Source organism: Argopecten irradians, chromosome 11, assembly GCF_041381155.1.
Source record: "Argopecten irradians isolate NY chromosome 11, Ai_NY, whole genome shotgun sequence".
Lineage (NCBI taxonomy): Eukaryota > Metazoa > Mollusca > Bivalvia > Pectinida > Pectinidae > Argopecten > Argopecten irradians.
Window position 1 is genome coordinate 28,769,984 of NC_091144.1, and position 13,044 is coordinate 28,783,027.

Below are 13,044 nucleotides of genomic sequence, written 5' to 3' on the forward strand. Positions count from 1 at the left end.
CATGTTTTCTTATTCAATTGTAAGTTTGTAACAATTCAGTTTAGTGCTGTGCCACTAACAGCTGTACTATAACTTAAAATTTTAAGGAAATACCAACACAATCAGGACTGGTTCCAACCCACACAAACCACTACAATCAGGACTGGTTCCAACCCACACAGACCACTATATATACTGTCTCTAGATAATCTGTTTCTTAGAAACTAAACACAAACTTTCAGAAAAATCACTTACACCACATCCTGTTGTACTTCACATAAAAGATTCAGCCACTCAAAATTGAAATAAAAATTATTTCTCGATTTGTTTTCTCATTATAGAACGCTACTCAAGAATAACTTCATTGTATCACTATGAGCTCAGTGTGTATTCATTACAACTCAATTAGAAAAATAATGAAAATAAAGAAAAATTATAGCTGAGGTAATTAAGAAATAGATGGTTATTAAAGCCTTTTAAGCTTCAAAGTGTAACTGATATGTTAACTACTGTTATAAATATGCAGATTCAGGGAAATATACAACTTTTATGTGACATGGAGACTAAAGGGTGTATGCTACCTTACTGTGACATGGAGACTTAAGGGTGTATGCTACCTTACTGTGACATGGAGACTTAAGGGTGTATGCTACCTTACTGTGAAATGGAGACTAATGGGTGTATGCTATCTTACTATGACATGGAGACTTAAGGGTGTATGCTACCTTACTGTGAAATGGAGACTAAAGGGTGTATGCTACCTTACTGTGAAATGGAGACTAAAGGGTGTATGCTACCTTACTGTGAAATGGAGACTAAAGGGTGTATGCTACCTTTCTGTGACATGGAGACTTATGTGTGTGGGTTACCTTTCTGTGACATGGAGCCTAAAGGGTGTATGCTACCTTACTGTGAAATGGAGACTAAAGGGTGTATGCTACCTTACTGTGACATGGAGACTTAAGGGTGTATGCTACCTTACTGTGACATGGAGGCTTAAGGATGTATGTTACCTTACTGTGACATGGAGACTTAAGGGTGTATGCTACCTTACTGTGACATGGAGACTTAAGGGTGTATGCTACCTTACTATGACATGGAGACTAAAGGGTGTATGCTACCTTACTGTGACATAGAGACTTAAGGTTGTATGCTACCTTACTTACTGTGACATGTTTTACTATGATGGAGACTTAAGGTTGTATGGTACTTACTGTTACTGAGACTTTGTATTGACATGGAGACTAAGGGTGTATGATCTTACCTTATGTGAGGACTTAAGGTGTTGTATGGACTTTATTACCTTACTGTGACATGGAGACTTAAAGGGTGTATGCTACCTTACTATGACATGGAGACTTAAGGGTGTATGCTACCTTACTGTGAAATGGAGACTAAAGGGTGTATGCTACCTTACTGTGAAATGGAGACTAAAGGGTGTATGCTACCTTACTGTGAAATGGAGACTAAAGGGGGTATGCTACCTTTCTGTGACATGGAGACTTATGTGTGTGGGTTACCTTTCTGTGACATGGAGCCTAAAGGGTGTATGCTACCTTACTGTGAAATGGAGACTAAAGGGTGTATGCTACCTTACTGTGACATGGAGACTTAAGGGTTTATGCTACCTTACTGTGAAATGGAGACTAAATGGTGTATGCTACCTTACTGTGAAATGGAGACTAAAGGGGGTATGCTACCTTTCTGTGACATGGAGACTTATGTGTGTGGGTTACCTTTCTGTGACATGGAGCCTAAAGGGTGTATGCTACCTTACTGTGAAATGGAGACTAAAGGGTGTATGCTACCTTACTGTGACATGGAGACTTAAGGGTGTATGCTACCTTACTGTGACATGGAGACTTAAGGGTGTATGCTACCTTACTGTGACATGGAGGCTTAAGGATGTATGTTACCTTACTGTGACATGGAGACTTAAGGGTGTATGCTACCTTACTGTGACATGGAGACTTAAGGGTGTATGCTACCTTACTGTGACATGGAGACTTAAGGGTGTATGCTACCTTACTGTGACATGGAGACTTAAGGTTGTATGCTACCTTACTGTGACATGGAGACTTAAGGGTGTATGTTATTTTTACTATGACATGGAGACTTATGTTTGTGGGTTACCTTACTGTGACATGGAGACTTAAGGGTGTATGCTACCTTACTGTGACATGGAGACTTAAGGGTGTATGCTACCTTACTGTGACATGGAGACTTAAGGGTGTATGCTACCTTACTGTGACATGGAGACTTAAGGGTGTATGCTACCTTACTGTGACATGGAGACTTAAGGGTGTATGCTACCTTACTGTGACATGGAGACTTACGGGTGTATGCTGTCTTATTGTGAAATGGAGACTAAAGGGTGTATGCTACCTTACTGTGACATGGAGACTAAAGGGTGTATGCTACCTTACTGTGACATGGAGACTTACAGGTGTATGCTACCTTACTGTGACATGGAGACTTAAGGGTGTATGCTACCTTACTGTGACATGGAGACTTAGCACTTATAGGGATGCAGAGACACTTACAGGGGTAAATACAGTACTAGAAATTAATAGTTAAAATATTTATAATGAAATATGTTCTTCAACTTTTAATATTCAAAATTTATATTATCAGCATAACATATGTTACAACAACATTTGATAAAAATTCTTGATTTTATGTTTTATTTTATTGTGTAATTTAGGTCAGTACTTGATTACATAGCTATGTCTGGTGTAACAGTTTAAGGTTATTAGCCTTCGTATATTATGTAACAGTTCTAATAGAAACATTTACCTTGGCCTGAATCGTTTAACAGTTTACAACTATTTCCCTCCTTTGCTATGTAACACGTACTTCACAATTATCTTTGTACGAGTGCGTAATACCTTTTGAATTATTTGTCTTGGATTTGGCTCATAACCGTCATCATTTTTACTGTGCATATACATAATAGTTATGTTTCTGGAGAGTTTGTCTGCCATTGTCATTCTATATAGGTGGTCTTTTAACATGTTCTACAGCTCCTCCTAATGCTGTCTATCATATGGCTTTTTCATAGGAAAAGCTAGTCATTTCATTATATCACACATCATAAATAGTCACTGTCTGTCTTAGCCTTTCTATATACCACAGCCTTCCAAACAAGACACAGTCATCAGCACACACAACACAATGCATACAGGGAGAGGCCGTCCTTAAATTACCTTATATCTGAAATAGGCCAATAATCATAATAAACAAAACAATCAACTAACTCCTCAACCAACCAGCCAACCAATTCATTAATGAACATGCTAATCAATCAACCAACCAAATATCCAATCTAATCCTCAACAAACCCATTATTCAACCAACCAACTCCTCAACCAACAAACCCATTATTCAAACCAACCAACTCCTCAACCAACCAATCCCTTATTCAACCAACCAACTTCTCAACAAACCAGCCAACCAATGAACATGCTGATTAATCCACCAACCAAACATATCATCACCCAAACAGCCAACTAATTATTCAACCAACCAATCAACCATCTAACTATCAACCAACCAACCAATTAATCAACCAAATCACCAACCAATTCCTCAAACAACCACTTTACAGCAGGAAACTTGGTATATTACAGAAGCCTATTATCTTCCTAGACATTTGGCCGAACCTGTCCACTATGTATCCAGTCCATGTCCTGACGGGAGACAGTATTGACCTTATACAGACTTGTCCATGTCTATTAAGTCCATACAATCACCTACAGTGTTTTTATTTACATCAGTAACGGAGGATGAGAATGGAGATGACAGGATTACTCAGGCTCCAAGATGTCCTCACCTGTGTACCATTACCGATCCATACCGACATACAAACATCTTAGAGATTTATATAACAGAATCAGTTTAATGAAAATAGATGACATTTTCAGCACCAAAGTTAAAACTGCTGAAATGACTATTCAATTTCGGAATGATTATCCATAAAAAAACATCGAGTTCAACGACTAAAATGTCAGGAAAATCTTGTTGAATGGGAAAACAGGATTAATATCAGGGATACAGAAATTTTCGTCACAAGATGACAAAATTGTGTCTCTAAAGCGAAATCCATATAAAATGAAAGGTATTTCAAGTACAACTGTGTCAGGTTCTGATAAGAAAAGAAAGAATGCTTAAAAGGATTCAAGTATTATATGGAAAGCACCTAATTTCAACAATAAAGGAATGCACTGTAAACAAATTCTGTTATAATGGAAAGGAATGTGTACGATATGTCACAGGGTAGATTGTAAAAGTACATATCTCATATCTAATAATGCCAGAGATTCATAAATGTTGTACTATAATGTACAAGATGTTTCTTTAATCCTGTAAGCTGCAGATGTTACTAGGGAGGGATGGCCTTTCTGGATGAACCAGGAACAATACAAACAAAAAAGTTACAAACAAAAAGCATTGTCATCTTAACCTTTACACACAAAATTTCACGTATGAAGATATTTTTATAAATAAATCATGCTGTTTCCTGTAAAAAAATGTCTTATGTGATCATATGTTGATGGAATAAATCTACAAAACCTTTTTTGTTTAATTTTTTAATTTTCAATATGTTAAACACTATAAAAAACGTAAACTTAATTTGCTATTGTAAGTTGACAATTGTCACCGTCTCTTTAAGACTGGATAAGGAAGAGGTTCACTGAACACTGATGCTGATAGAAATCAATTTGGTACCAGCTGAAAATTTCTCTCATGACAAATATAATTCTATGATCGAAATTATTGGGTTTTTTTCATAAAATGGTAATTCTGTCCTGCTTGTTGAACCAATGACAAATCTATCAAACCACAGGAGAATTATAGTAAAATATGTTCAGAATCACAGAGCCATAATCCTTAGGATAGGTTAAGCTTTTGTCAACCTGTTAAAGGGGAGATTTAACCTTATTCTAATGTGTTGATAATGCTAACAGATGGGGTAAAGTTCATCACTTTACGATGAACTGGAGAAAGTAGCCAACAACAACAGCTGATGGTATATAGAAACAACATATGTACCAAAACAGGCAAGTCATTTTCTTGATGACAAAATAGGTTTTCTTACATGGAGGAATATAATCCTAGTGCATCTTTACCATATAACAGGAGGGGATGAGTCATTTTCTTGATTCAAATAAAGGTTGACTAAAATAGCTAGGGGATAACTCTGGTACATGTTTAACAAAGATGGGCAGATAACTCATTTTCATTGTGAGAATATATTAAGCTTTTGCAAACATTGGAGATAACTTTGATTCATGTTTACTTAAGCAGGGGCAGACAACTCGTTTCCTTTACAAGATGTTGCATTTACTTGCATAAGGAATGCTAAGACTGATTCATTTAAACTCAAACAGGGGCAGATAACTCACTTTCCAAATCAAACTTGGTATTTACTAGTTGACACATAAATGTTAATTAATAGAAATTATGTAATGAACTAATACAAGGTGACATTTGTTTTAAGCTTAGAAACTTGTAGAGAGATTGGGGAGATAACTCTTTTGAATGGTAGTGGCAGCTGAATTTCTGCCTATTTCTAATCTAAATCTATAGACATGCAAATTTAAAGGTATGCAAATTAGACTTACCTGCTAAAGTGTAATCCATGTCAAAACCATAAAACTTCACTCGGTCCAGCATCAGACTTCGGTTGACGAAAACCCTAGAAAAAGGATTTTCATGGAAACCAGTCCAGTAATTCAAGCTCTGTCTACGAATAGCCATATTGATGTCTAAATCACAGTTAATATCAATTCAATTGTTATCCAAGTAACAGTGTCAACAACAACAATGATAATCATGCAAATGTTTATCAAATTATGCAATAATTCCTTTGTACCCCTGCTGACCAATATGGAATTGTCCAGATCAAAGGATAGAAGAGTCCATTACACCTTCTTAGGGTGTTAGAAATAAAGAAAGTGAACCAAAATAAATCCTGATTAGTGAAATTTGTCTATTTTAAGACTTGTTCCAGTTGAGTGACGATCTAATATTTCTACACTGTAAACATACAATAACGTCCTCTCGTTGCTAAATGTCATACCATTAATACACAGCTAGACTGCTAATGATGTTCCATATCTGTCACAACATCAGGTGCACCAGGGTTTATCATCCGCAATTTACGATATTTCACAGCAATGCTGACACAACTATTTGTCCTGGTCATTTGTTTTCCCTATACACAATATGCACTTAGTCATTTGAGTGACCTCAGTAGGTCACAAAATGGCTTAGACAACTTATCCGGATTTCTCCCAAACACAAATAATAGCAACAAGATTAACGCGTGGGAATAAACTTATAAATAGAATTAGGAGTTCTTATAATATTATATAGATTTACATCCGTTTCTTCTCAGATAATATGTTGACTGCTAATTTTCCAAGCTATCGAAATGTGGTATTTCTTAAGAAATGAAAAAATGAGCAATAAACGGCAACATCAATAAAAGAAAATTTCTTCAAGGATATGATCCACCTTAGCCACCCAAGTATTTATACGGTACACACTAAAGTATGTCCCTATATATTTGCATGAAGAGTTTTTCAATATTATTCTTTCAAATCCAAAACATCAGTGATATTGACTCCTTACAACATCAGTAAGATAGGCTTGTTGCTTTAAGATTGTGGGCAGTAGTCTAGAAAAAAGATTTGTTAGATTTACATATCTGTCGATTTTGGTATTATTCAGCCTCAATCAAAGCGGAAAGATCAATATATATTACTACATTATATGAGGAACGAAACCTAAAGGGCTGACAAATGAAATTTCATTTTCATCATCATCAACTCCCTGGACAATAACAATCCAATCTACTTGCAGTGCTTCATAAACGGAAATTACGGAAAATAAATAATGTTACATCAAATTTAGCCAGGGTGATTGGAAAGCAATACGGAAGAGCTTTACATCTATAAATAGTTTGTCTATATATTGACTGAAACTTAACATCTGTTCAGAACATAAACTCCAAACCATCAATTCTGTCAGTACATATTAAAACCTTATAATGATAATGACTTCAACTGAAGCCAATTTATCTCAAAGTTTATACCGATATGTTTATTCCATTTTGATGTCTTTAATCACATTCACACAGATTCTTGAATGAAAACTTGAAATAATTCCCAGCTTTTTATCATTAAGGATAAAATAATGTTCCATTAAAATGATCACTGTAGACAAATGTATAATCCTGTCCTGCAAATTTCCACGAGAACTGTCCTGCAAATTTCCACGAGAAATTCAAGTTTATGTTTGACTGCAAGAGTTGTCTGAATGGCTGTTGAACAAATCACCGATGGTTATTCAGATATCTATAGGAATCGAAGCACTCTTTCTCTCGATGTCAACAAAACAGACCTGACCTTGAAATTTGTCAGGTCAGCTAAAAGTCGATTGAGTATTGGCCACACTATGTTAAATTTATGTGAGCATCAAACTTTACAGATAATGATTAATCCTATGTATAACAGACCCTAATTGTTGACTTCGTTGATTAAAATTCAGAATGAATGACCTAAAAAATACATTAGCTTCAAGGTGAGATATAGTCTAAACACTGATATACATGCATGTATGTAAGCATGACTTATTCAGAAAGTCAGTTTCTAATCTGTTCTTCTTCCAAGCAATTGTTTTCCTGATTAAACATTCTGTTATGAAACACTATTCCAATTTACAAGTGAAGAATGGCAATTACATGTGCTTAAGAGAAAAATGTCTGCAACCATTCATCAAAGAGTTATAAACATGCAACCTTGCAATTGCAGGAGTTTTCATTTTTCACAAAATTGTCTTCATGCCACAAGAATGATCACAAATCACAAAAAAGGAATTGTCAGCAACCACAGTCTCATCCAAAAGTGTGTTTTTTTTTTTAAAGTACATAATCCAAAACTATCCCAAATCATGGTCAAAGAATGAGCAGTTACTTTAAATGTGTCCTCACTTTGTGTTACGGGAATTATGGGACAGAATCTTCAGTTATGTCCTTCTTTATATAGAATGTTGTACACATCACTGACCCTAAGACAAATTCATCTGGACCGTTGTCAACTTCTTGTTAGGGAATCTGATTATCACGTCTACACCGCTCAGAACATTTGTCCTAACTCGATGTCATCATCGTCCTAAATGACCTCCAAATGCTATTCGAAAAACCCTGATGTGATTAACTTCTGGTTATGGCACAGGATGAAATTAACTAGGTTGTGGAAAACTGCTTTTAGTTGCACATTATTCTGGTGAAATTGAATCAATGACTGATTAGAGCGGCCATGGTATACCAGAATGCTACTTATGTGAGTTTTGTCTGAAATTTCCTGTACCAAAGGCCGAGAGAAAGTAACGAAGACCAATGTAAAATCTATTCAACTGTATTGATTGAATGATTCCTGGGTCATTAAGCTGCTAGACTGTGCAATATCAGTTTGGTAATAATGGAATTCACTTTCCATCAATGTCAATAGAACAAATGTTAAATACCAGAATCTCCAATGATACTGTATACAAACAAAGAATTTACAACTATCGGATTACATCATCAAAATCAACATGTTGTAACAGGAAAATCTATTCAGCATCAGGTTTAATAGATTATTTTGGGAAATTTTCAAAGACCAATTGCAGGTTGCATTTTTGAAATATTATTTCTTATTCCAAAAGCATCATAATTTTAAAGCAGTGATAAAGTTTGTTTCCCCAAAACATATATAATATTTCTCATTCCAAGTGACAATTGATAGTTGAAAAGCATTTTTTTTTTCAAAACATTAAAAATTAGCGTATTGAAACTACTGTATAACATAGACAAATTAAAGCATGAAAAAAGTTTTTTCAAATAGATACCTCTTTCCAGGTTTCCTTTTGTAGAGTTTATGTGAGGCATCAACTTCATCATGCGTCTCTGCAGTAGCCATGCTTAATGTGTCTGATTATACCTATAAAGAAATTTAATTGTTATTGATAATTTTATCATTTTTGTTATATATTTATGAAGTTTAAATACACATACAACTCACAATTTATACAAATAATTACTTAATATTTGATTTTTTTTTCAAACTTGAGTTCATAGAGTTACTATAATGGAGTTCAGACAATTAAATTCTTAAAATGATCAGGTCAAAAGTTAAAGGTAAGGTTATAGTGACCTATTTTTTGTACACAACACATATACTATATAACTTAGTTATACCAAGTATGCATGATGATCCAATGACGTTTGATATTAGATATATATAGAGCCTGAACAAACTTCCAATTAAATTGCACATAAGAAATCTTAAACATAAAAATATAGGTCACAGAGACTTGATTTGGTATGTGACACATTGTTTCACACCATCGCATCTACATGTACCAAATATGCAGTTCCTATTCCTTATATTACATGTGTATAGGAAATACAACATGGACAAGATTAATATACAAAAGCATGAAAGGAATGAAGGACAGATACAGGAACATCCCCATCTGAAACCAAGATATTGTATCAGTCTTCATTATAGTGCCGAGTTGAAAATAATCAGCACAATTAAGCTTAAGGCTTTGCAGTTTTCCTCGAGATTGAATAAACACACATGTACATTGCAGCATGCAGGGCTAGGCATTACTGTATCTTTACCTACAAGTAAACATTTATTTTAACATTTATAAAGTTTTTAAAGTGATGAAATTATATTGTCAGTTAATCTAACTAAAATTTGATGTCCAATATTAACATTACATGTAAACTCAGTATGAACTTACAGAGTTTATGGAGAAGAACATCAATTTTTAATTAGATTGATTGTCAGTTTATGGTAATGCGATGTAGTTACATGTGTATGAGTCGATTTCAGATAATGGTTGAGCTCTTATGGGTGTCATTCTATATTCATAATTAATGAATTCATTCTGAATAATGATGGCATTTATCATTGATCCTGCAAATCCATGGATGGAAACTTTTGATTATCATTTGATATACATGCACTTGAAATTAAAAAGTAAGAAGAATGAAACTAAATATTTGCCCATATGTCAAATCTTGATAACACCATTTATTATACCTTCTCATATTTTTTTCTTATAAAGAACACATAAACAAGCATTTTATAGCTACATTTTGTTGCTACATTTATAACATATTTATGGAATAAATATTGCCATGCAAACATCAAATATCTGAAATTATTACAATTTTACTATAAAATCAATATTTATAACTCTTTGTGTATGATATTTTCATTTTATGACACAAATTACTTCAATTTTACATATAATACTTATTGATTTTAAATATAGTCCTGATAGCATTGCCAATTTTCTTAGGAAAGTTTAACCAATATGTTTACAGTATTGCCAACTCACCCGATTTCCCCGGGTTGACCCATTTTTTAAATATTTTAGAATGCATAACCCGATTGACAAAAAGCTCACAAATATTGCGTCAGATCAAGCCATAAGCGCTATTTTAATTACATCACAGGGCTTAAGACTTAAGAGTACAAACACTTATGATTTCAGACAAAGATTTACTCACATGAATAAAACATACTGAGCATGTGAGTATCCTGTATAACGGGTGCCATTTTGTTTAGTCAAAGATAATAGTGAAACTGGACATGTTTAGAACAAAAATCCAGATTTTATTTCATAAATATTTTTAAGATCTTTAATACTTTTTTATAATTATCAGAAATTAATTATATTATTACAAAATATCATAAATATTATTGAATAACAATATGAAAATAATAAATATATGCATATTTTAGACTTTAAAAAAGTGTTTGAAATTACACACAAATGTGGTTCTGCACATGACCCTTGTTTTGACCCTTTCACCCATTTTTTCAAGGATGATCACCGTATTTGACATCATCAGAGGTAAATTTTGGCAATAATGAGTTTATACATGCAATCATGCATAGTGGACTGACGATTTTAGATTATAATCATCTATAATCAGTCCTTATAAGTTGATTCATTTTCCTGTTGAAATTGTTTATTATGCAATTCTACCATATGAATCTGTGAATTTATAACTACAGACCTCATTGAAAGGAAAATAAATTTCTGATATTGATACTGTTAAAGGACGTCAATGGAATTCATTAATTTTGTTGTTTATTTTTTTCAGTTCTATATTCAAATATCTAAAAGTATAAAATTCACTCAGGTGACATCATTGATATTGGTAACCTTATTAAGCTTATGTAGATGTATTACAGTGTCGTCAAACAATTTGGTATTATATTCCAACACATCCTATGAACTTCTGATTGCATCATAGATTTTGTTATTTCATTATTGTTGAAATTTCCGTTGATAACACAGAATATATGATAATTACAACTCTTCCTAGATAACGGAAATACTGGCACATATAAATGCCAGAAACCGAGATAAAAACACAATTCATATTTCACAGATTACTTCTCCACTCATTTTGAGATTCATAGGGTTATAACCATCCATTCAAGGGGAAAATTAATCTCTTTCCAGATCAGTTCCATGCAGTATTATATGTAATTAATTAGAATGATAGTCGAAATATACCTTCTTACTATAGCGTCAATTTGAGAAGTTTTTGCCTGGCAAAGACGAACACGAGCACCTTTACATATAAATGTGTAATATGGTTGTACTATCTTATCTTTATGTAGATGTACCTACATTACATTAATCATCTTATGATTTTGTCCATACACACAGTACAACAAAGATTATAGTGCAAACTCCCCAAAGAGGAACAAAATATCGGGTCAGCAAGTACAAATCTGCACATCCCGGTTCAATACAATGATAGTAGGCGAGCTACACGTGCTAGCATGCACACACTACTGTATATTGTATATAGTACCCGCCCGACTGAGGATACCAACAGGTGCCCTGTACACTATCCTTCATGATAAAATTATCATGAGCATGCAACAAGGGAATTCGGTACGACTGTCTTAAACATGTGCATCCAATAAAAGACACATGTAAAGATATGACAGTGCACATTATGTCGATAGGGTGCCTTACATACACGGGGCTACATTTATAGGTACACGAGCGAGCCTGGTGGTTTGTTTACATTTCTCCATACAGTAGTCGGTCTGTAAACAATGGATGCATGCACATTATCTCGGCCATTTGAAACGTTTGTTTTTCTTTCTGTTGGACCATTAGATACTAAAGAAACATGTCACAAATTTTCAATAGCAGTGCACAGCTAAAACTTATGGAATTGGCTTCAAAATACTCACTGTAAAATATAGACGAAGTAACTTAGAACAACAACACTTCCTATATTTTCGTATCTCCGGAACTAGAGAGTTCCAAAAAGTGGCAAAACCAGTTCTAGCAGACGATTTTTTAAGGTAAACATTTTTTGTGACATGCTTTTGCTCACTACTAAAATACATCATACAAGCGTACTTGGTGGGCATAATTTATCCATTTATGTTATTTTGCAAAAAAAACAACTTTTATGGAATAACCTTTTGTTTCAAAGCACAGGGCCTCGTTAATAATAATGATATAAGATAGGTCACGTCTTACATACATTAAACCCAGTAAAATTATTAGTAACGAGGCCCTGTGTTCAAAGTGAGGGCCTTGTTACTAATAATTTTACATGGTCCTTGCAAAAGCACAAACAAAATGGACATTACATAGCCTACTTTACTGAAAGTAGGCCTACAACCAGGTATTCTTATAGGTCCTTATGTCATTTCAAGCTACAGTAAATAAAACTACATCCATTTTTTAACCTGTTATAGATTTGTGAATCCGTGCTGATTTTTTATTTGCTGGCCCATAGTTCAAGCTGATGCAGAGGATTACACCATTATGGCATTATACATACATTAGATTATTTAGACAGGTCAGGTAGGCCTAAATCGGGTAAATTACCATAAATGTTGGTTGCTGGTTTTGCCAGGTATTCCGGGAAAAGGACCCTAAGCCTAAACTTGGAAAAAATCACCTGTATGCAATGCTGCAGTGGCTTGAAGCTGGCGACAGAAATGTATAAAATGATAA

The 13,044-nt window shown here is 34.2% G+C and overlaps 1 protein-coding gene across 1 annotated transcript in view; it reads right to left on the reverse strand.

Annotated features, from left to right (window-relative positions):
* LOC138335214 (cytosolic purine 5'-nucleotidase-like) overlaps window positions 1–12,341 on the reverse strand; it is an 88,629-nt gene extending 76,288 nt beyond the window's left edge. The window contains exons 1-3 of the mRNA XM_069284194.1: window positions 12,267–12,341; window positions 8,875–8,966; window positions 5,604–5,677 (exon numbers count right to left, since the gene is read on the reverse strand). Coding sequence (XP_069140295.1) covers window positions 5,604–5,677; window positions 8,875–8,945 — 145 coding nt within the window. The 5' untranslated portion in view covers window positions 8,946–8,966; window positions 12,267–12,341. The remainder of the gene's footprint in view (window positions 1–5,603; window positions 5,678–8,874; window positions 8,967–12,266) is intronic.
* Window positions 12,342–13,044: the final 703 nt, after the last annotated feature.